This window comes from Megalops cyprinoides, chromosome 12 (assembly GCF_013368585.1).
Source record: "Megalops cyprinoides isolate fMegCyp1 chromosome 12, fMegCyp1.pri, whole genome shotgun sequence".
Taxonomy (NCBI): domain Eukaryota; kingdom Metazoa; phylum Chordata; class Actinopteri; order Elopiformes; family Megalopidae; genus Megalops; species Megalops cyprinoides.
This window is the reverse complement of record NC_050594.1, coordinates 33,287,208-33,312,445: the sequence shown is the minus strand read 5'-3', so window position 1 is coordinate 33,312,445 and position 25,238 is coordinate 33,287,208. Positions and strand designations below refer to the sequence as shown.

The 25,238-nt window shown below is 43.0% G+C and overlaps 1 protein-coding gene across 1 annotated transcript; it reads right to left on the bottom strand.

Moving 5' to 3' along the window:
* Positions 1-1,000: 1,000 nt before the first annotated feature.
* LOC118786698 (nuclear export mediator factor NEMF-like) lies at positions 1,001-24,619 on the bottom strand. Its single transcript, XM_036541970.1, has 32 exons — positions 24,405-24,619; positions 23,908-23,976; positions 23,452-23,554; positions 23,232-23,357; positions 22,709-22,857; positions 22,357-22,424; positions 22,168-22,257; positions 21,723-21,796; positions 21,425-21,495; positions 21,218-21,293; positions 18,672-18,812; positions 16,268-16,476; positions 15,720-15,914; positions 15,226-15,289; positions 14,583-14,671; positions 14,061-14,164; positions 13,115-13,177; positions 12,672-12,784; positions 12,434-12,491; positions 12,200-12,258; positions 8,363-8,483; positions 7,751-8,129; positions 4,524-4,572; positions 4,329-4,378; positions 3,276-3,435; positions 3,001-3,078; positions 2,720-2,911; positions 2,595-2,633; positions 2,169-2,275; positions 1,841-1,884; positions 1,654-1,733; positions 1,001-1,090 (listed from the first exon to the last, which is right to left on the bottom strand). The coding sequence occupies exons 1-32, from the start codon at positions 24,461-24,463 to the stop codon at positions 1,013-1,015; spliced, it is 3,357 nt and encodes a 1,118-aa protein (XP_036397863.1). The 5' UTR covers positions 24,464-24,619; the 3' UTR covers positions 1,001-1,012.
* Positions 24,620-25,238: the final 619 nt, after the last annotated feature.

Genomic DNA, 25,238 nt, shown 5'->3' with positions numbered 1-25,238 from the left:
CAAAAAGAGTAACTGATTGTTACTGAATACCTGGCACGTGTGGTCCAATGGTCGATTATTCATTGAAGCCATACTGAAGGGGATACAGAAGATAGTGTCACACTGTAGACCTACTGTGGTCAACCCCTGCTTTCTGAGCAGATCTCCTGCTGATTTTGGCACCAGTTGTGCTTGCTCCCCCCCATGCCAGTACTGTAACTCCTTATCTGCTCTGTTAAATGCTGAATTTGAGGAAATGCATCTTATAAAAAAGCATATTTTTGTGTAGGCGTGTTGTGTGTACATTATTGTAAGTCATAAGATAAATGTATATTTTACAAGAGAACACTAGTTTCGGTACTATTAGTGAGGATTCTATGTTTAGAGATCATGCTTGCTGACTGTCTAGTGTGGTAACTTAAAGGCAGGAAATGTGACATCTGAAGGCTTTGCACTAAAAATATTACAGCTTTTTCACTGTCACTCATATTCAGCACTCTTTATTTTTACATCCATATTTTCAGCCTTTTTTGATGCACCAAATTTGTCCATTGATGAAAAAATGTATGAGCCAGTATATATTGATATGGTTTGACAAGTTGGGGTGTCTTAAAACAAAGATGAAGTGACAAAAAAAAACCCTGAAACCAGTTTAGATTTGGCTACGTTGGGATCGTTGAATACCATGCTCTTCTGTTGTCTCTCTGTACAATCAATGAGAGACAATACTGAGAAAAGCAGCTGGAAAGGTGCCCTTGGATGAGGAGTAATCCTGAAATCCACAGATTCAGTTGGCTGGCTGTACAGCTAGCAGCTTTTCTGTGCTGGATGTTGAAAGGCATTGGTCTCATTTCATGGTCCAGGGCAGCTCCAGGTCTGGTTATTTAAGCTCCATCTCTCTTTTAAATTGGGAAGCTTCTTTCATTTCAAAAATGCACAAGTTGTAGCAGTCCAAGGAGCAGTCAGGACCTTTCTTATGGCATGTTTACATGTTTACATTTACAAGTCTGTGACCAGCAGGTTTCCTGTTGGCTTATTTCTTCTTCACTGCCAACAGGTTGGGTGCTGATACTTTCACTTTGCCTGGGATGTTTCTTGATAAATCTGTGTCCTGAAATAATAATTATGGTTATAATTAACAAACCTTAACTGTGTGTTTTCTTGAATGAATTTCTGACTTGGCTGTTACCACAACGAAACCTATGTCTCTGTTGAATGGGAAGCTGGTTACTCCACACTGACAGCATGGTTTGTGCTGGGTAATCATGGGGTGGGGTCTTGGTTTTCATTTCAACACATAACTTAAGTCAAGGTCAAGCTGAATGCAACAACAGATCAATTAGCAGGCCAAAGTGGAGCTAAAAAAAAAAAAAGCCCTGACCGGGGATCCACACTGTTTATCCGCTGCACCCTGCTCTCCTTTGCAACACTGGTCTGAGATCGGGAGGAAGGAGTGGTGTGTAATGCAGCCTAACTATCTGCTAGGCCCTGCAGATAGAGGGTCGATTCATTCTTTTCTTTTCTTTTTTTTTTTAACTTAATTTCAGTTCAACTTAACTTGCCAGTTAATCTCACGTGCACAATTCCATCCCCAGATCAGTGTGAGATTGTGCCCTGTGAATGGCTCTTATGGGTTACGCTGCATGGGTGTCTGTAGATGTCTGGCTGCCCTACCTTCACGCTGCGGAAGAGGTCCTTCTCCCTGGCTGTGGACTCTTTGGCCTTCATGAAGCTGAACACAGCGGTCCGGGCCGCTGCGGAGGAAGGACAAGACAGGAGATGGTCATCTCTGCTCACCTCTGACCACAGAGCAGTGCACAGGCGAGCCATTAATGGTCCAGCAGTATTTTAGCAGCCATACCTTTTCCCTTCTTCTGTGTGCCTGGAGTTAACTTGACTTTGTGCCTGAAAAAGAAAAAAGAGTTCACATTCAGTCAAGACATGACAATGGCTCACAAGAGACAGCAACATCATGGAGTATGGCAGGAAAAAAAATCTTGCAGCTTGTTTACCATATTGGTGGTGTTTCTCTAACTCTGGCTGAATTGCAAAAAAAGCTTCCTGTCATCAATACTGATCTCTGTTCAGTGAGCAGCACCGTGGTAACTGTACACTTTTGCTTGCTGATCAGAAGGCAGTGTTTTCAAGAGAAACGGAGTGAAAGAGTGCTTCCAGAGAGCCGGTCTTACTTGTAGTTGGTGAGGGCGGTGTAGGGGGCGCACACAGGCACGGCGAAGAGCAGCACATCCTCTGGGTGAGGCTGACCTGTCAGAGAGGTGAGCAGGTTCTCCCCCTCCTGTTGGAGAGAGGAGGCACAAAACAGAGAGATGGGCGGTCAAACTTAACCAGAGTTGGGCTCAATTCAGGAAATGAACTGAAAATCTTTTTTTAAAAGAATGAATAGAATTTCGGTTCATTTCCTACATTTACTGAATTAAATGGAATTGATCCCAACTCTGAACAAAATACATAATCTCAGACACAGAAAGCATAAGCATATACAGCACATAGTACATCAATCACAGACAGACAACAGTGTAAATCTCATGCAAGAGGGTTTTGGGGGTAAAAAAGCCCTGCTGCTTCTGAATTAGACCAACACCCCTCTGTCTCACCTCTGCTCCGGGGTTGTCTAGTTCCATGTCATCGGCTTCCTGCATCACAGAGATACACTGTCAGACACGTTCAGCCAGACTCCTCAAAAAACTACTATGGAACCGAACCCTCAGGTCATGTCTACCTTGTCGTCTTGTTCCTGTTCACCCCCTGCTGGACCCTCCTCCCCAGCCTGGGGCTCCAGTCTCTTCACAGCAACCCCTTGTGGCCGAGGTTTCTGCGCTGGTTTCTGTGGACCCCTCCGGGCAGCGGGTTCCTCCTTCCCCTTCCCCTTTTTGCCTTTTTTCACTCTCTCTTCCTTGTTGGAACCTGCAGACTAAGGACATAAGCAGTGGGTAACAGTCAGTACCACGGGTCCATGACCAGAGTCAGAGAAATGTTCTGGAAGCTCCTGGAGCAGCTCACCCCCAGCAGTTTCATTCGCAGCTCCCTGTCCTCCTCATCCTGGTCCTTGTACTTGTCCTTGATTTTTTTAAGCTTGTTCTGGAGATGCACACAAAAGTATGGGTTTGTCTTCTTATTATGAGCACAACAGGACTAAACTCATAATATTCAAGAATAAAACAGGAACCAAAACTGTGAAAGCATCCTTTGGTGCGGCCCTGGCCATACAGCCACATGCATCAGTATGATGTACGCCAGTACGATATCTATCGACTAACTGGAAAAGACCCCTCAACCTTTTGGCCTCTCTTCAAAGGCTGTTGGGAGGCTCCACTTTTGGTGGTGCTCTGCTTGTCCTGATTTGGTACAGCTGGGCTGGCTGTCTCCTCCCCCTTGTTCTCTGCTTCTTCCTGGTAGTCGGCATCATCCTGCTGCTTCTTCTTCTTCTTCATATCCCTGAAAGTCACAGTTGTCAGAGGAGCTTCTTCAGCTAAACCAAGAATCAATGCAGGACACTGACCACAGCACGGGCACAAGAATGTTTATATTTCAAACCAAATTCCTCCTCAGTTTCATGCACCTTTAGGTTGGCCTTTTGACAGAATCAGTGCTTCACCCGTCATTTCTTTTGCCCAGACTCCAGTCTCCAATAATTCACCATACGTAGCTACATATTACTTCATCTTTGTGACCGAAGATGGTGGATTATTACTAAAAACATATGCAATGTAAAAGCAGGTAAAAGCAAGCCTTTGTTGACTGGAGGCAGTGACACTGGATGCAAGCCTAAACCAGTTTTCATGACAACGGCACACGGACTCAAAATCAAGGATCTTCTGTTACCCGAAATGTGGTGTACTACAGTCCACTCTTCTTCAATAGCTGCTATCCTCAAAGAGGTTTCTGAACACCTTTATGCTTGCAAACCGCAGTTATGAATGGAATGCTGAACTCCATGAGTACGTTCATGTATTCAGACTATTTTTTATGCTTTTTTCCCCTTTTACATAATACTGATTTTGAAACTGCAAACTGTATACTGGGTTCTTCCCACTGTGACAACCTCTGCACTTCAATACACTGGCACACAGGCAACAGTTATGGTTCACACTCCAAGGCTATACCAAAAAAAGTCGTCATGGTGCATTACAGTGAAGTGAGTGCTCACTGGATGTATCATGATTTGAGGATAGGCACTACTCCACTGATGTTGTCCAACATCACTGTAGGCAGACGACAGGTCCTGTTTTGAACGTAGCTGCAGAGCTAAGCGGACCATTAGATCAAAATCATCATTCAGTAATACTGACTTTGAATAATCGTAGGGTGTGAGATTGCGTGGTTTTTACCTTCTTTGCTTGGCTGTTAGGTGTTTTCTCCCCTGCATGTCAACCTCAGACTGTAGGAAAATAGACAATTCAGTCAGACTAAACGCCCTCTATAGCATATTCACAAATTAAGACACAACAGTAGGGGGAAATGTCAATTTGAGCAAAGAAGTCTTTCATTGAATGACCTTTGTCTTACTATGATCCATTACTCACCTGATTGAACACCTCCTGTTTGAAACCTGAGGGTACATTGTGAAGGCTCCTGAAGGGACAGACAGATTACAGTCTCCACATGCTGTATGTACTTCCTCACACTATCAATAAGAACATATTATGATGAGAACAGGCCATTTGGCCCACCTAAGCTCGCCATTACAATTAAAGAGAATCCAAAACTCCATCAAGTCTGGACTTGAACACAGCAAGGGTCTCTATGTCAACTACATGACCTGGCAACCTATTTCCATGTATTGATATGTGTGTATCAGAATACAGCAGAACAAGTCCCACTGAATTTTCTTCACTTCAGTTTCAACTTTTAACTGTAATTAGGGGACAAGCACTGAAGGGGCAAGGCACCTATTGTAATTGTTAGAATTTTTCACTATTATTATACTTTCTGCCATGAGTCTATGGCAGCCCATAGAACCCATTGGTGGATTTTGATTAAATTTGGCACATTGATAGAGGACAGTCCAAAGTATCCAGGCATCAAATTTGGGGTCAATCCATCAATCTCTGTAGTACCACCAACAGAATGGCCATATTGGATTTTCCGCCATTTTCAATTTTTCAAAAAAATCCACTTTTTTGAACTAGTCCTAGATCGTTTATCCTATCACCACATTTGGTATGTGTCATCTACAGAGGGTTCTGACCAAAAGAATTTTGCTAGGGCAAATGATATGGCCGATGTTGTCCAATGAAATTGCATGGCGAAGACACCAAAACAGGAAGTGAGCCATATGTCAGCAATGCTTGATGTTTCAACCAATTTTCTTTTGCATCATCACAGTAAAGGACCCTAGCTGGGAAATTATGAACCCTCGGCCATCTTGGTATTATTGTTTTTTCAATGGTTTTCTATGGAAGGCCATAGAATCCCTAGGTGGATTTTGGTGGAATCTGGCACCCTCATAGAGCACAGCGCAGGGTACCCAGGCACCAAATTTGGGGTCATCATTCCCTGTAGCGCCACCAACAGGCCAAATTTCAGAGTACATTTTTGCTTATAACTTTTGAACCGTTTGTCCCAGAATTGTGATCCTTATTTCACCTGAATCCCTGGGGCACAATGAATTGAATAGACTCATCCACTGTATTGGATTTTTGGAAAAAAAATCATATTTTGAATTTTTTGAAAAACCTACTTTTGCGAACTAGTCCTAGACCATTGACCGTATAACCAACAAATTTGGCATGAATCATCAAGAGAGGGTTCTGACCAAAAGTTGTCAAAAGAATTGTGATGGGTCAACTGATATAGCTACAGTCATCAAAAGAAATTTGATGGTAAAAGATGCCAAAACAGAAAGTGAGTCATATCTCAACAGCACTTTGTTGGAGTGATGCCAAACTTGGTATACTTTGTTGGTATTAGGAATACTGGGTATGCACTAAGTTTCAAGAAATTTGGGCACTTGGGGGCACTATACCATAAAAAACACATTTAAATCCCATCACTCTGGCACGAAAGCAGATATTTCAACTAAATTTCTTGTGCTTCATCAAATTTAAGAATCCTAACTGGGAACTTATGAAACCTCCGTGTCAGCCATTTTGTTTTTCATCCATCTTTGATTTTGTCAAAAACACATTTAACCATCTCCTCCTAGAGTTATGGCACAATGAGGTTTTATGTATTACCTCTTTGGACCATTGTCTTTTAAGAGTTGTTAAAGGATAGTTGCCAGGTTGAACAATATGGCTGCAGTGTACCCACAAATTCGCCTGTGAAGGCGCCATAAAGGAAGAGTGGCCATATCTCTGCAATGCTTTTTTTCTTTGGCATAAAACTCGGTACACATGCTTACCATGAGACCTGGGTGGAACACACCAAGTCCAGTGAAATTTGGCTACTTTGGAGTGCTATACTGAAAAGCAGGTTTAAACACCCATGTGTCCATGTGCTTTAGATGTTAATGACATTTTGTTCCAATGAACATCACAAGGCACAGACCACACAAAGAAAAGCAGATATTGCAACCAATTTTTTGTAGACATTTACATCATTACATGTCAGGTCCTAACGGGGAAATGAACACATAGTTCAATGTCCAAATGGCATGGCTGCTAAGATACAATCTGTTTGTAGCACTTAAAATAGGCACATCTCCTGCACCTTTTCACCTACTGCCACAACTAATACACTAAATAGTGTTGAAGAAACACTTGGGACTTTCCATACTGGCCTGAATGTAAGACAGGGTTTTTTTTATCTACTTCAGAAATTACATCTGAAAAGTGTACACAAAAGTCTTACATTCGAGGACTAGACTTTTAAATGTCATCATACATTAGCAACAGCAGATGGCATTTATCTGAGATTGTTGAGTGGTATTAGAAATTTATTTTTATTTAAATAACATTCATTTGAAAATGTGATTACATTTCGTTTTTACTTAAATGTGGCAATTTCATCTAAAAGATGTAGAAAATATATCACTGTACCTTGTTTTATTCAGTGTGTTTTAAATTGATATTAAATGAAATTATTTCTTTAAAAAATAATAAGATTTGATCTTCAAAAGGTTACCAAAAACAGGTGTTGAAAAATGGGGGGTCCTTTTCTAATCAGGGACATGTTATTATATTCAGTTAATATGGTATGTTCTCTGCCATTTTTCCCACGATTTAGGATTTTTTCAAATACGCAAAAATTGCACTACTCCAACAGTGTTGGCACTTTCTTATTGCAATATCCCAAGAAGGAACACTGCATTTTATGGCACTGCTTATGTTTAAGCTTGATACGTATGTAGTGGGGGGCAGTACGGTGGTGCAAATGGGTAGCACTACTGCCTAACAATATGGAGGTTTCAAGTTCGGGGTGCGTCTGCGTTCAGTTTGTTCCTTGTCCCTGTGTTCATGTGGGTTTCCTCTGGGAATTCTGATTTTCCACCAAAGTCAAAACACATTCAGGTAATGTCAATTGGACATGCTACATTTCCCATAGGTGTGAGTGTAAGAGTGGGAGTCTGTTCAACCTGTGACGGACTGATGCCTTGTTCAGGGGTTGTTCTGATTAGTTGTCTACCTGATGGCCCTGTGGTGCTTGGCCCCTTCATTGCTGCTTGCAGCTATATTTCAAAACTGTAACTGTAATTTCAATCCACCCAGTACCAGTTTCATCAGAATGAGCTTTACTCCTACTGTGTTCTACAGGCTGGTGGAAAAGACATCTCCATTAGACCAGATGCACATGAATATGGCTAGGTTACCTGGAGGACTGCAGGTGGGACAGGGAGATGGTGGTGTCAGGAAAACTGATCTCCTCATCACCCCCCACAGTCTTCATCTCTGAGCTGCCCCCTTCAGCCTCTGGCTCCACCTCCACTTCCAGCTCCTCCCCCACCTCTTCCTCCACCTCCAGTTCCTCCTGGTGGTCTGAATCTTCCTCCGAATTGTCTGCCCTCTTGGCAACCTCAGTGAGGCTCTCTGGCACTTTGAAGTCCTCCTCCTCACCCTCTTCCTCCCCCACTTCTTCACTACTCTCCTCCTTCATCACCCCTTCCTCCTCTCCTTCCTTCATCCCTTCCTCTTCACCTCTTTCTTCATTTTCCCTTCCATCCCCCTCTCCTTCGTTGCTACTGTCATCACCTGGGGAGGTCATGTGACAGCGGGAAAAGCAGGAGAGAAACACTATATCACAGAGTCTATAATACAGACAGACTATAATAGAGCAATGACAAAACATCAGCACTATGTCCATGTGTCAGGGCATCACTACAGCAGTTGTAGCCCGTGAAATGTGTGTAAGTGCATGTGCATGTGTGCTAGTATGCACATGTGTATGAGAGAGTGTGTTGGTATTAGTGAACTTGTGTGGGCACCTATAAGCTCCTCCCCATCAATGAGCAGGTCTGCAGTGCTGTTGGTCACTGACTCCATGTCCTCATCCACCGTCTTCACCTTCCTCTCATCCTGGTGTCTCCACACGCACTGCTCGTCCACCTGAACACAGACCATCCTGTCACCACACTCCTCCTTGTGGTCTCCATCATCACCACACTTCTCTTCATGGCCTCTCGATCATCTCTATAATCTGCCTCATGGTCTCCATCAGAGGTCACGTGAACCAAATATTTTCCATCAATGACGGAAAAATCTGAAGGCCGTCCGTCATTTTGACAGATTAGAACACTGAAGGCGATCTACCGTAACTTTAAGTTGGTGGCGAGTGTGCATATCAATTAGGTATTGTCTACTCTTGTCTTGTCTTTGATCTCACGTGAATGACCTCGTTGTATAGCTGGCTTTAGCCATCGCATTGGTAGGCTGTATCGTAACATACCATTGCAAAATGTCACAGCAGCTAAGTGACCGAAATTTCTTTAAAAAGTCCAATAATTGTGATGGGGTTGATAAGCGAGGTGAAAAAAGAGGGACTGACGGTGCACGTTGATGCAGAAATCGGCACCGAATGATCACAAAAGTAACCATAGCCACATCGAAGCTTCAAGGGTGGTCAACCAGAGCGCGGCAATGGTAAAGCATGTGGAGAAATCGCAGGTTGCCTGTAACGAGGCAGTAAAAACACAACTTAAAGTTGTGTTGTATATGGCAAATACAAACACCCCAAGCCACATATATCCTAACCGAATAAACCTCTTACAGTCTGCCAGGTGTCCAAACCTAAACAGTGCACACACGTATACCCACCATGACACAGTCAGTCAGATGGAGGAGGCGATAGCAATGACCAAAACCAGCGCTATCGATGACCGCATCGCCAGCAGTAGATATATCGGGGTAATAGCAGATGGAACTACTAATATCACAGCTAAGCAAATGCTGATCACATACCTGACACTTCAGCAGAAAGGGGAGCCTGAAACCGTGTTCATTGGCAATTATGTAATACCCTCTGGCACTGCAGAATGCATCACAGCAAAAATGAAAGAAGTGCTATCGGACCGTGGTGCAGCTATTGCTCGGGTCCTTCGGCTGGGAAGTGATGGAGCGAGTGTGATGGTGGGTCAAAAGGCCAGAGTTGCACAACAGTTGCGTCAGAATGACTGTCCCTACCTCGTAAACATTGACTGTGGTGCGCACAGAACGGCACTGGCTGCCTGCGATGCCTCCAAGGCTATGAGTGAAATAAGTGCAGATGTCACCACTATTAATAACATATACACACACTACAAGAATTTCCCCATTCAAACACACCGACTAAATGAACTCCAAAACGAAATGGAGGAACATGACCTGCTGAGCCTAAAACAACCATCGGCTACAGGCTGGCTGTCGCTGGAGAGGGCTGTTAAGGGCATACGTGCCAGCTGGGTTGCTCTGGTGTTGGAATTGGAGGAGGAAGGAAGCTGCGAGAGACTGCCTGGTAGCAAAGGGTATTAGAAAGCACCTCCAAACGTACATGTTCCCTGCCTTGACTCACTTGCTGACTGACGTCTTGGCCATGGTGAACCGCATGAACCTTACGTTCCAAAGAGAAGATGTTAACATCTCTTCCATCCAACCTGTCATGAACATGACCCTAGCTAGCCTAGAGGAATTGATGAATGGGCCAGGTGAGGCGGAGACGAAATTCAATGAGGCTTTACAAGACGGCAAGTTCTGTGGCATCACGCTCACGCAGGCAGACGCGTAGACCTTTTCAATTTTGCGCACAGAGTACATCGTGGAGGTAACTAAATCAAAAAAAGATTCCCTTCGGAGCATGTGGGCATCATCGCTGACCTTGAAACCGTGCTCAACGCTTCTCGCTATCCAGGTGCTGACAGCACGTTGAAGAGCTACGGACTGGAGGCCTTGGAGCGCGGCTGTGACCACTGTGGGTCACAGAGGGGTGCAGCTGTGGCACTGGTGCAGAAGGAGCGCATGCTGCGGGGGGTTTCCTCCCGCTGAAGCGAGTGCTTGCAGGATCGGGAAATCCCACATTCAGAGAGTCTTGCCGACTTCTGATCACCTCCCTGGGAGAAATGTTCCCCGAATTCAAAATTTTGGCTGAAGTGGCGCTGGTAATTCCAGTTTCCATGAGTTCAGCCTTCGTCGTCTGTCCGAGGCAAAGACGCAAAACCTAATGACAATCGCCTCTGCAGCAATCTCCCTTGATGAGTTTGATTACGCACAAGCGAGCACCCGGTTTAAGTCCATGTGGACCAGGAGGAAGGTTTGAGTTCAGGCTAGGCTACAACAGGTCAATTATTGTTGAATTCAGTTAATTTCTTGTAAATGGTTTGTTCATATTTTAATTGTAATTGTCTGATTTTGTAAAATTGCATTGTTCATATTTGCCTGTTTAGGCACAATGGTATTTTTAGCACCCTCCGCTGTCACTGCAGAAATAAAATCATTCATCTGCTTCGTGTGGTTCCCCCCGTTCCCCCACTTCTTCGAGCATGAATCTATTTTAATTTAAATTTTTTTTACAATTTTAATATTAAAACGCCGTTATTGCCAATGGTAACAACAAGTGCACACATCAAGCAAACCTCTCCAATAAAGTCTTCTTTGTCATAAAAAATTTCCAAAAAAAAAAAAAAAAAAATTACAGGATGATCGTCATCGTCACACTGTGACACTCTACTAGCCCGCGTATGCGTAAAAAAAATCGAAAACTAACAACAATAGGCTATTGCTGCAGCTCGCGCTCGCTCCTCGTTAACCCGAAAGTGTGGTTAAAATGGCAAGTTGCCAGAAAAATACAGATTTTTATTTTCGTAAAGATAATGTCAGTGACAACAATGCCGGAAAAAGAAAAACAGCATCGGTTCTTCATTTACCTGAGCAAACAGCCAGCACCAATGTTCCCCCAACCTCTTTCGCTACAGTTGCTAACTCTAGCACAGGGGTGGTGGGGAGCTCACCTTTCGCTGTATGGACCCAGATGTGGGCCAGAAAAAAAGAGGCATACCCCTGGATCGATTATACATACTTGACTGTATGCGTTTGGTGTGAATTAGTTCGCGGATCCTGTGTGTCTGCTATTGTTATGAATTGGCATGATTTGTGTGTGGCTATGAATGAAGCAATGCCGCACACATTATGAATGTTGTTGAAAATGTTAGTTTTTGTAATACAGTAGCTAAAGTAAGCATAAGTAGTTTCTGTACGTGGCGATTATTAAGTCTATTTTTGTGTGCGCGCATGTGTGTGTGTGTGCGCGAGTGCGCGTGGCATTGATGAAAAGTGACCACACGGTCGGTGTCTCTGTTCATCTTTTCCCTCCATGCCCTTATAAATGCACAATCTATCAGCTTGTTCTGTATACTAATTATTAAAAAATGAAAATGAATGAATGAAAATGAAATGTTATTAAATATGTCTTATCATCATTAAAAAAAGAAAATTAAAATGACGGGTAATAATAGATTATGACGGAATTTTTACGACCCCGTGAAAATGACGGACTACAAGAAAGTCTAACGCAACCTCTGGTCTCCATCATCACCATACTCGTCCTCATGGTTACTCCATCACCACTACAATCCTCCTAATGGTCTCCACTATCAACACACTCTTCCTAATGTCCACTACATCATCACTATAACCATCTCCATGGGTTCCATCATCCCTCTTTATTGTCATCACTGTCAATGACCACACACACACACACACACACACAGAACTGCCTCCACCTGAGAGAGCCAGAAAACTATTCCAGCAGGTGATGGCAAGAGCTCCCTAATCTGGGACGAAACACCATTTACCTTAAAGAGGAAACCGAAACCCATCATGAGGTAAGAGGGTGGCAGAAAGTTCTTCTTCCCTGTGTGAAGGAGAGGCATCCAGGTTTACACACAGTCTGATACCAAGATTTCAACTCATTGACCAACTGGCTAGTAAGCAGCCTAAAAAATACAGCCTATAGAGCAGGTGAACATCCCAGTCTCCTGAAACGATTATTAGCACACAGAACCCGTGGTACAGGTTGTGATTCTCACCTCTGATCATGAAGCTACCAGTTGTCAGATACTCTCCAGTTGGAGCTGTCTTGGACACCTGGACAGGGAAAGACACAAGGAGGTGTCAGAACGGCAATGTGACACCCCTCCACCCTGACCATCCCTGCCCAGTCAAAGGTAGGGACTCTGTGTAGATATGGTGTACAGGATAAGGAGATCAAGATCAGTGTCAGGGGAGGGGGCCCTATCACAGGGTGCAGGGAACTTCACAGCTTACCTGGTGATGGTGCACCCACCAGGCACTGGTGATGACCTTGGCATCCCAAGCTGCACTGTAGCAGACTGCCATGGTGCCTGCCTCTGTCAGGGTGCGTGGAGGCACAGGTTCACCTGCAACAATCCGTGTCACATGACTCTGAGACCACACCCCAAAAAGGCAGTGAACAGAAGCATCACAGTCCTAAAGACCACAACCCCTTAGTTTCAAAAAGACCTCAAACTGAGTCAAGGGCCAAGCGCTGGACTCCATCCTAGCTCAGTAAACGTGACCATTTAGAGAGTAAGTGGACAGAGACAAGCTAGTCCAACTGTTCCTAACTTTCTCTGCCCCTCCCATATTGTCCTATGCTAAGGATTCTCAACCAATCACAGTAACCACGTGTCAATTATGTAATGGAGGCGGAAGTGGTCAAGGGCAGGCTCAGCCTGTGGCTGACTCACCTGTTGGGTTCTTGATGACACAACTGGTGGCTCCGTGGAGGTCAGCATGGACATAGATGTCACCTGGCAAGGCACCATGAGAAGCATGATGTGGTTTCACAGCTGAACATGCAAGCTCACGGCAAGCACATTTATGTGAGCCATCAGACTATCGCTTGCATGGTACAGAACAACCACAGGAGAAAGTGGACCATCACATGTGTGACCACCACAAGAACCATAACATGTGATGGTGGACTGTCATGTATGTGGACTTTCACACGAGTGGGAGGACTTTTACATGACAGGACTCATCTGTGGTAATGAACAACAATGTATGACAGCATGACATTGGACTGTCACAATCATTCATAGTAAGGAATGATTATGTGCAGTAGCAATGGATGATCACACACAATAGTCCGCTATCACGTATATGGCAGTGGTCTCACATGTAGTGTACCATCTCAGGCGTGCTGCCTCCTATGGACTGTCAAAAGCATTCACGTTCATTAATTTTTACTAAATTATTTTACTAAAGTAAAAGTCCTACCCATAAAGTATAATTCCTTTACTGTAAACCACACACAGATCTAAGGTAACTGGATGCTTTTTAGTCAAGTCTGGATACTTAGCAGTTTGATCAAAATACTCCAAATTACAAGTACAGTACTTATTGACATTCACAAATATATTTGACCATTTCTGAATGTGTCAATGTCTAATCTATTACCACTCAAAAAGGAGACTAGACATCCACTTGAAGAGACAGGAGGTGGTATTCACAGATGAAAACCTGTGCCCCATCCAGACATGACTGAATAAAATCCAATACGCCTACATTTGTATTTCTATCTAGTATTTTACAGGGAGGCTGTGGTGTACGATAAGCACAAATTAAGGGGAACTATGAGTTACAATTATGGATACTTTTGACAAAAAAATTCACTCAACACTGCCTTCTCACCTGTCCTCAGGTAGCGTTTGACGATCATCTCGTTCTGCTGTTGGTCCCGCCCCGCTATAATGAGGTAATTTTCCGAGCTGATAAACCACAGAAACTTCTCAAACCTGACAGCAGAAATATTAAGAAATCATTGATCGCGTAAGATAATTGCTACTGACCTCATCCAAAAGCTGAATGATGTCATACAGCGAGAAAGTAGTGCACGGGTACAATGGAAGGGAATTCATTAATTAACAGAAAAATGTACTCAGCATACTGAGAGCTCTCAACACAGAGACCACTCAATGTTTTGGACTGTTTGCTCTGCTGTGCAGTACTGTTATGAGCTAGATTGCTAAATATTAGTACATGTGCTTATATTTTCTGGACTCTGACCTGTGTTTTGTAGTGTTTGCAGTTCTATCTACTACACTGGTGAGGTCATTCATTATATGGGCGCACCAACAAAGACCACATTATGTGGAAACACATGCATGTTGTGAAGGGAAAGGTAACCATAACATATGCAGACAGGAGCCTTACCAGTAGATTTTTCTGGCCTTCTGGATGGTTGTCACTGTCTGAACCTCTTTCAGGGTTTGCTTGGTCTTCTTCTCTGCAGACTTGAAAGCCTGAGGTAGGAATGACATCAGCAATGAGTTGAGGGGTTGTCATTGTTTCAGTCCTTCACCCAACATATATAATTATCAAACCGACATGACAGCACTGCTTTATGAGAAAAGAGAACAGGTTTTATGAACCAAAGCTCCTAGGTTACTCAACATTCCCTGTTCTTGGTTCATCAGTTGGAATGTCTCATCAGATCATATTTTGGCATTCCAGGGTGACCTTAGTGTCTTCTGTAGCTTAATTCTTTCTGAGCTAGCAAATCAAAGAACAGATAAAAGGTTTACTTTGATATCTTGCTGTAATACTCTGTAATCTATGCTTGCTACCAGGCTAAACTGACTAGATTATCAGCTTTACAGATTTTCCTTATCACAACAACCAAAAACGTGACGAACAGAGCTTGCTATATACACATTTTTAGGATATCAGATGCATTCATTTCCATTTATGCAGAGTAAACCTCTAACTTGAACTAGGATCAACAGATAAAGGCATGACACCTCATGAACTGGTAATGTTTAGAGTCCACAAAACTTCACGTCATTACAAACTTCACCTTCTCTGCTGCCTCCACTGTTTTCTGCTCTTTCTTGGCTGCGTGCCGTTTGTGGTCATAGTACCTGAAAGCAAATTTAAGAACCTAAGCATCAACCTTGAAGACTTTTTCAATAAAGGCTTTAGTTCTGAGTTTCTTGAGAGCACAGAAGTCAAAAGCAAAACGCATCAATCCAATAGGACAGTAAGCAAAAGCGTTTGGTTTTAAAACTCATGTCATGGATGTCAATATGGCAGGTGCCCCTAACATGGAATTTAATTGAAACAGACAATATTGCTCTTACTTGCTCACTAAATACCAATCAGATGCAAGCTATTAATACAGCAAGATATTAATACAGCATGTAATGCCCTGCCTCCCATGGGAGTAGAACCAGCAGCAAGCAAGCACTTGGATTTGTGGAATAAACCAGCTGCTGACAGCTGTTTGTTTGTGTTTGTTTGTATGTGGCTTCAATGCTATGTTTGCAAAGGTTGGAGCAAGCTAGCGCTCACTTTTTAGCATTGGCGTAGGCTGAAAGGCTGAGGTCCACATCCACCAGCATGGGTTTGTTCTTCTGGGCTTTGCCCTTCTGACTCTTGTTCTTGTTTTTCTTCTTCCTCCCTTTATGCCCCTCGTTCTCCTCTGTCTCCTCAACCTCCTCCTCCTCCTCCCCCTCTCTTTCCTCATCTGATCCGATGTACGGGTTCCTGGGGAAGAGAGGACAGTTCAGCCCAGAGCCGGCAGCCACTAAACCCAGAACTTGGAGGAAGTACACCAATGCATGTAGAACAGATGCTCTCCATTACAGCAATGTCGGTGAACCTAGCTGCCTGACAGCCAAGACTCGATTGCCTGGGTCTCTTGAAATCTTGATTACCTACACCACTGTCTCCCAGCATATGGGTCGAGCCCCTGTGGGTTCCATTCACAGCATGTAGTCAAAATTATTCTTCCAGTAACACATGTAGCCCTAAGCTTTAATGAAGCTGCAGGATTTTCCTCATCCAGCTGCAGTATTGTGTGTAGAAATGCTGGCCACTCTGTTCCGGATGCCTCTCACCGCAGCAGCATGGTAATGTGGTTGGTCTGCAGCTTCAGCTCCTTGATGGCGCAAGCCACAGGGTCTCCAGCGACCTGGGCCTCCTTCACGATCAGGCCAATCTCTGTCCAGTCCACCTGGTTAGCCAGAGCACTCCGCACCACCTGCAGCGCTCGCTCCACCACGGCCAGGTTCATCTCCACCAGCTCCCCCTTCAGCCGATCCAGCTCCTGCAAAATGCATGCCTGTCACCATGGCTGCTGCTGCTGAAGTGTCAGGTATCAGCGCTAATGTCGCCAGATATCATCAGGCATGATCACCGGTACATATCATCAGCACTGTCACACATCTCCAACATTTTCTCACACGCACACACACACACACACACACACACACACACACACACACACACACACACACACACACACACACACACACACAAACACACAAACACACAACACACACACACACACACACACACACCTCCTTCTACAATATGCAGCACACAAATACACACAATAAAGTGCCCATCGCTTCTATACAAAATTCAGCACAGAGAATACACCTAAGAACTGACATACAACAAGACTCATAGGTACTGGGGGAAAGTCACACAGTTTAAACATAGAATCACCACTTTGTTTTTTATGCGCTCTGGTTACTATTAAGGTCAATCAACCGCCTCAGTTGGTACAACAAGCCTTGCCCTGTCATTCAGAAACAGCAGTACATTACTGTTCCTCACAAGACTAGCTGAACTACACTACAGAGTAACAGAGGTAATAATAAGAACAACCATTTCCTTTGTTATAATCATGTTATTTTCCTTCCCTCAGCGAGGATGAGGAGCACATGAAAAAAATACACTTTGATGTGCTATGAGAGAGTGATATGAACTTTTATTCTCCTTCAGATAATGAATAAATGAGGAGACAGACCAGCATACAACCCTTCTACTCTGGCAAAGTCCTTCTCAACGGAGAGCTGATGAATTGCCAACAGGAGACGCACAGAATACATCAAAACAAGATTTTAGTGATAATAATCAGGTGAGTGCAAAGTCCCTGATAAGTGCAGGCCAGTCACGTGGAAACACCAAACCATCCCTCACAAGGAAAACTATACACTGGCACTTAGCAGTGGTTTAATGAGCAGTACAATACAATTCAATATAGTATTATAAATGAGAATGGTCAAAGTAGTAATCAATCTGCAAAAATGTCCAAGTTTAAAAAAAAACACATACAGGTGATGTTTACCTGTGGACAAGATTTAATGAAAAATAAAACCAACAAATAATCAATCACTAAATTCAAATGCATGCCAACACCCTAATAAAATAATAAGAGCTAAATCACCATATCAGCATTTCAGGTGAAGCCATGAAGTGGCAGGTAGCATGCTGGTCTTCCTTTACGGAAAAATGTTTTATGAAACTGTCAGAAATCCAATCTTCTCAGTTCTTACTTGAGAATATGTTCTGCAGTGTGAAATGTCTTAGGCTGTGTTCACACGTAGCGTCTTTTTTGATGAAAAACACTGGCCAGAGCATTTTTTCAAGCAAAAAAAAAAAACGCCGGCAGCGTTTTTTCCAAAAGCAGTTGAGAGCGTCTTTTGTTGCCATAGCAACAGTAGCATGTACAGTAGCATGTTGTTAGCGATCTAGCTGGCTGTACATTGTTGCAGAGCTAACATTAGGTAACAGGCTAGTTTTGCTAACAAGCAGTAAACACAAACACTTTCCAGAAACTCTTATGATCCGTCCAATTTGACTCCAAACCACATCTTTATGATGAATGTTATGATACCGTTTAACTGCCATGTTGTGCAGTTCACTGTGCTCAGAAACTAGCACAATTAACTTCTCCACCGCTACCTTCTCCATCTCCGTCTGTGATTGGTCAGCTGTCAAAAAAGCGCTTGACGTAGGGCGTTTTTTTCTGAGAAGTTGAACTTTTTTCAACTGAAAAAAACACCCTGAGCTGCAGAAAAAGACGCCGGCGACGGAGTTAAAAAAAACACTCGGGACGTTTTTGAAAACACGGTCTACTCCATAGGATTATTATGTAAAACAGACGCTGACAGATTCAAAAAAGACGCTACGTGTGAACACAGCCTTATTTTCTATAAATGATTTTTGCAGATTTGCAGTTTTGTACCAAACCTTTACTATTATCTGTCTGTTCACAAAGGGCATTCATTAGCAGATAAACAAGGAAAACAGTTTGAAAAGGCATTATTCTATGAACATTAACACTGACATCTCATGTGACTGTGGTGCGACATAAGGTATATTAACTTCACTTTCACAGCTGGCATGGTTCAAAGCCATGATGATGGTTTAAAGCCATGATGATTCCACAAGCTCATGTGAATTGAAAACATCTCTTTTTCCATCTCAGCATGTAGACTTTCCAGCACTCACCTGGGCTTGGTGCAAAGCCTCCAGCCGCTGCTCGTGGTCCCTCCTCACATTGTCCAGCTTTTTCAGGGCCTGCTTCTCCTGCTGCAGGGCCTTCATGTCAATCTTCTGGCTCTCCATCTTGGAGTAGAACTCATCAACTGCCTGAGTGCACAAGTACAACTCACATTCATAACTGAGGCAAACAGAACGTCATTCTGATCTGTCTGGCACAAAGGGTTGGGAACCGAAGTTCGGTTCCAAATTTAAAAAAATACAAAATGCCAAGTACCGGATACCCGTAAAGAAAAAAGAATTTCGGTTAGTGCTGACCGATAAATCGTATTTTCATATACATCACGATATGAACATGCGCGATAAACACATCGCAAAAGACTGCCAAACGCGATGAATTAAAAAAAAAATCATTTTATTTACACGTGCCACGCATTGACACTCAGCATGCAAACATTTGACCTATGCGCTCCCGCCGCCACGTTTTCCGGTTAAGATGACGCGCCCCTTAAAACTGATGTTCCACCAATGAGCGGAAACGGGCAGGGGTGTAGCGAGCGCTGGTTGAATAGGAAATAAAATGCACTAAAGAAGCGTGTCTTTGTGATAAACTACAGTTGGCCTTTTTGACAGGGTTGCCAGTCTGATTTCAAGTGACATCACATAAAAAGCTGAAATCATGTTACACGCTATCAAAACCGATTCCTGACAAGGTTCGCTAAAACACCGGTTTTATTTTGTTTAATTGACACGATCTCAGTAAGGAAACCAGACTGGTGCCATTTCAGTCACACAAGTCAGTGCGAAATCACTACCAATTGGGCAAAATAATTATGCCAAACCTAGCAGCCCGGGTTAGCAGATTCTGTTGTATTTCCGACCAATAATCTGTTCTTGGTGTTATTAGCTAGCCAACGTTACTGTAAAACGAAATTACCAAATCGTTCCGAGTGATCCTGTGAATGAGAAGCTAATTTTCGTTAATACGTTTTGACATTGTGGTTCATTAGCTACCATATGGGGGCATTTTGTGATGATGTGTAACTTAAACTTTGCTCAATGTAAACATAATATCCAATATTGAGTTATTCGGTGTTGTCACTATGATGTTTATATTTTTGTCAATTTTTCAAGCTGAAGTCAAATTTCCACTCGATTACAAAGGTGGACAATACAACTGTTTTCAACTTAATTTTCTAAAGCACCTTGAGTTGCATGCACTTCTTTCAGAAAGGCGTCTTTCTTTTTAAATATGTTTATGCTCCCAAAAAGAAGAAATTGGATGTTTCATGTTTTTGACAATCATCTCTGCAAAAGAGTAGTGTTTTTATTATTTTGAAATTTTATTTTAGATTTAGAATTAAGAATTAATTTTCTATAAAATATACTACATTTTAATGTAACGTAATTTCACATAACATCAACATTTATTTTTGGCCCGCGGCCCTCCATCCAGATCAATTTTGGGCACCTCCAGTTTAGAAAAAAATATTTTAAAGGGAGCAGGGGAAATTAAACTTTCATTTCTTATAGTTATAATGTCTTATTTAAATTAATGTTCTTTTAATTGGTTGGGTATTCATGTGCAATTTGTTCAATAAAAGCATGTTCGAAATAATTTATTTCATTTCTTTATTCAGTGGGCATAGGCTATTCAATGTTTGGAGTCTATGTTAGCAGTGTACCTCTTAAAGCAGAAAGACATAGGAACTGTATAGCTAATATGCACACTTCAATATATTTATTGCAAGTCATATCTTCATCGCAATATTGAACAATGTTATCACACATCGCAGACTTTCCTCATATCGTGCAGGCCTAATTTCGGTTCTGCTTATCGGTTCCTAAACCCGATAACCCTTTATTATTGCAAACAAAGGCTACATATCTGCAAAGACGTACGTAGCTATCTGCCAGGACTTGTCTACGTGACTACGTCACGCATCAACGCAACGGCGTGTCCATTTGTTTAGCCCCTTCGCGCGTACGGTCACACTGGTGTGATTAGCCCTTTAGCGCACATGCTAAAACCGGTGTGATTAGAACACTAGATTGGAAAAACAGCGATTTAACATTAAAAATATAGCAAATGCTAACTGAAAACTATGAGAAGCTTAATAATGCTGATGGAAACATAACGGACCATGTAACGTAGCACGCGTACTACATAGCATAAAAATAAGTTACGTGCGAAAGGGTTAAATACGAACTTGCATGCATGGCTAACGTCATAACAGTGTGAAAGATGGACCGCGGTAAACGTTCAAAAGTGTGGCTTCACTTTAGAAAAGAAAATGACGACAAGGCAAAGTGCAATGCATGTGGGAAGCTAATTAGCTGCAAGTCAGGTTGCACATCAAATCTGACCAAACATTTAAGGCAGCACGGCGTTGATCTGAAAGACTGTACAGTGTTGCGATAAGCAAGAATAAGCAGAATTGGAATCGATGAAATTCAAACGATACCCAACCCTACTGGCACAGAAAGCAAAGACATGACAAACAAGGAGGTGTGAACGCTAACCTGGGGTTTGGTCCTTAACACAACAAACTCACCTTGTCAAATGACTCAAACTCCACGTGAGGGCTGTTTGCATGTTGGGCGAACAGAAAGGGATGGAACTCCTCATATCTGTCAGTCAAAGACATAGACAGGTTAATTCAAGTCTAACCACAGAGCGGAAACCTGCAAAAAGATATAGCATATCTCTATCCAGACATCTTTCCTGATGTGAATATGACATTTAAAAATTGAGTTCATACGTGAGCAAGTCTTCTGGAGGCTTGTCTGGTGCTAAACTTGGCTTTTTCTCACATTTCTGGATGATGTAGCCCTGCAATTAAAACAAAAATGATGCGGCTTATGGTGACAGTAAGGGCTTTTTTATGTGTAAATTCTACTTACACATTTCTCTTAGCACTCACAGATAAAAATATTTTATATGCATTACCACAATGGAAATCTGTTTGTATTGACACAAGTTTTTAACCAAGGCTGCTTTACTGTAATCATTGACCTCTTTATGGCAATGAGAAAATCCAGCTTTATAAGGGAACTCACTTTTCCACTGAAGTTTGCAGTTTTCTCCATGTACTCCTCTGCCTTCTGAAGAGCTTCCAGAACCTTAGGGGCATCTAGACAAATCAATGATGACATCATCATCATCATCATCATCAAACAGACAGCTGAGAACTGTCTCATTGTGGAACTGTACACATCCTGTCCCCGTACTGTCGCTATACTTGCTATATGCACTTTTGTAAGTAGCTTTGGATAAAAGCCTCTGCTAAATAAATGTAAATGTAAAATCATCATCATCAGAACTGTGTTAACTTTAGTATCAAACAGCACAAGTCAAACCGGCCTGAGTCATAGGGCAACAGTGAGGACAGTGCTGAGAACTCCACTGCCTGTGCCGGAATGAAGACTTTTTTCCTACTCTGTGAGTGTGGAAGCCCTGTCTGTCTCTGTCACAATCAGTGCCACAGATCCCTCGCGGGTTTACCTCGAGTAATGTCGAACTGGCCATCCAGTTTCACAGAACCAGGAAGGCTGACCTCCATCAAGCAGTGCTCGATCAGCGTGGCCCCATATGCTGCAGGGACACACAGACACAGCAGTAGTGAGGACACACACAGCAACTACTCCTGGGACAGGTGGCAGGAGGGTGGCACTTGTGACAGGTGGCACTTACGCAGGTGTGGATTGAGGATCCTTTTCACTTGTTCTCCTTTGGTGCCGCTCCACAAGATTTCAGTGAGCCTTTAAGGACAAAACCATCAAGCCAAAGTCAAAGTATTGTGGTTAGCACATACTAATAACGACATGACTCAGACTGTGTGCCCCAAAGGTCATATGAAATGCAAACACAAACACCACTTAGCATTATTTTAATTACGCAATATGGTATATGCACTGAGGATCAACCCAAAATTTGAAATAATTAATTCTCATGGTGCCCTATCCCACAATCCTTCAAAACACCCGGCAGCCTTGCCCTGTCCCTCACCTCTTCCACCCCCCACCCCCTGGTGTGGCTCTGTTACCTCTCCAGGCTGATGAGAGGCTCCGGGGCCCTGGCACTCTCCACTGGGTATCTCTCCCTCACCGCAATCTTCACATCCTCCGCCTCAGCCGTGCGGAAGCGCAATAGGTTCAGGATGGTGTACTCATGGTCTGTCAGGACAATGTTCCCCTGGGGAAACAGTACTCACACACATTAGGTTCCTTCACCGCAACACTGGCAGACTCATACCAAGCAGACACAATCAGAAATATACTACAGACATTCTGAGACCCTAGTTTCATTGCTAAAAATTGGAAAAAGGGATAATCTATGAGGATAAATGTACATGTAAACAAACCTATCAGGACTTACACTAAAACTGTCAATCGGAGAAGACATGGCATTACTCATTGTTTGATTTTGATTACCAGACTGGACTTAAAACAAAAGTATAGACTGCTGTATCCCTGAACAACTGCAGTTGCATGAATCTCTCTTGAAACCAGACAAATAAAAGAGGACACTACCAGGAAATATAGAAAATATATTTGCAAACATCTCACCCTGTCATAAAGCTCCACTATTAGGTGGTAGGCAGCCTCGTCCGAGCCAAACTGAATGTCCACAATCCTGTCAACTCCAAGCTGTTTCACCAGCACTAGACGACGAGACTTCAAGTGCTTTCGGCACTGGGAGGACAGACAGCAATTCTCATTAAAGGCTAATCAGTTCATTGCATTATAAATGATTTAGAGTCTGAGGAGGACAAGAAGTTGTCCTTACTTTCATGGCAAAGCCAGAGGGCATGACGTTTTTGGGCCATTCAAACTCTGTGGAGTGAATGCGTATCCCAGACTCCAGCAGAAGCACAGCTTTGGTGTCAGGTCTGAGAAAACAAAACTGTTATCTATTCCCAGCCTACAGCTAAATAATTTATTTCAAATTTGTTTGTGTCTGTAAGGATGTTCTAAATGAAATTTTCAGTTGTAATATACCACACTTCAAAGTTAACTTATTTATTAACAAATTCATGACGTATCTGTTTCCCTTCCTAATTATCTTCACAGACATGAATTTAGGAAACGCAATCATGCTTGCCATTGTGTTCTTGTCTAAAGCAGCTAACTGTTTTGGATTCAAATCAACCTGATGGATCAACCAGTGCGATTAAAAGAATAAGATAAATAAGATTAAATATTAGCTACTCCCTCTAACAGTACACCAAAGCAACACACTTACTTCTGCAGACGGATTAAATAGGTCTTGGTGTCGATATCATAAATGTTGTTTACTCTCATACCCAGAAAGCTGCAAGGTCAAGAACAGAAAATCAGTAAGGGCACCACCACACTGCTGAGTTCACATAAATTTAATAACATGCAACGTCGCTAGCTAGTTTAGAATTTAGAGGCAGAAAGACAGACAAAAATGTCTCATCGAACTTACAAGTGCCATTCGTTACAACCAGTCTACATGGCATTGAAGCTGAACATAATTCAAGCTAGCCAGTTAGCAAGTAAGCTAAAATCCTGGCAAAGCTAGTTACGCTAGTTAGATGAATGGGGTTACCAAATAAACTAACGAGCTGGCTATGGTCTGTTCTACTTAGTTAGCAATGCACTTCTACCCTAAGTTAAACGAGCTTATGTAGCTAGTATAAAAGTGACAGTGCATCATGTTGCAAATTAAGCCCTAGCTGTCCAATGTTCGTACAAAATTGCAAATGGTATTCTTACTTGGCATTGATCTCGGCAATGACAGCTCGAATGTCCACTGTATTAAACCTGCTTTTCATGATGACGGTAAATAGGGTCCAGTTGGCTAACGCTAAAACATGCCGTCCGCAAACTCCATCAGCCGATGCTGCAGTCAGAGCGCATGCGTGCAATTCGTACGGAAGCCCGTTTGCCGCGTGTTGCTTTTTTTTAGAATTAACACAAAAAAAGATTATCGTAAGATCATCCTTTGTGTATTAATACGTATCAGTATACATGAAAAATATTTTATCATTTCAGTGTGTTCACACTACTTGCTACGTCCAAGTAGTGCTATTAGTCGATCGAGCTACAAATACAGAAATGTGTTCAATGTTTTAGAGATATATCATTAATCCGCTGAATGGCGCCCTAAACGGTGAAACAACGTCATCGACTTCAGAATTGATGAGTTCACGCCGCCGCGAAGCTTTCGCCGGGCGCGGTGGCGTGCGCCTGTAATCCAAGCTACTGGGAGGTTAAGACTAGTGGATCGCTTGAGCTCAGGGGTTCTGGGCTGCAGCAGGCTATGTTGATCGGGTGTCCGCACTAAGTTCGGAATCGATATGGTGCTCCTGGGGGAGCCCAGGACCACCAGGTCGCCTAAGGAGGGGTGAACCGGCCCAGGTCGGAAACGGAGCAGGTCAAAGCCCCCGTGCCGCTCAGTAGTGGGATCGCGCCTGTGAATAGACGCTGCAGTGCAGCCTGAGCAATACAGTGGGACCTAGTCTTTTGCTAAATTGCACGTTGTGGAAAAGTAAGATTAGAAATTATTCTACAAGCAAACCTCCCCGAGTGACTGCATGTGATAAATCA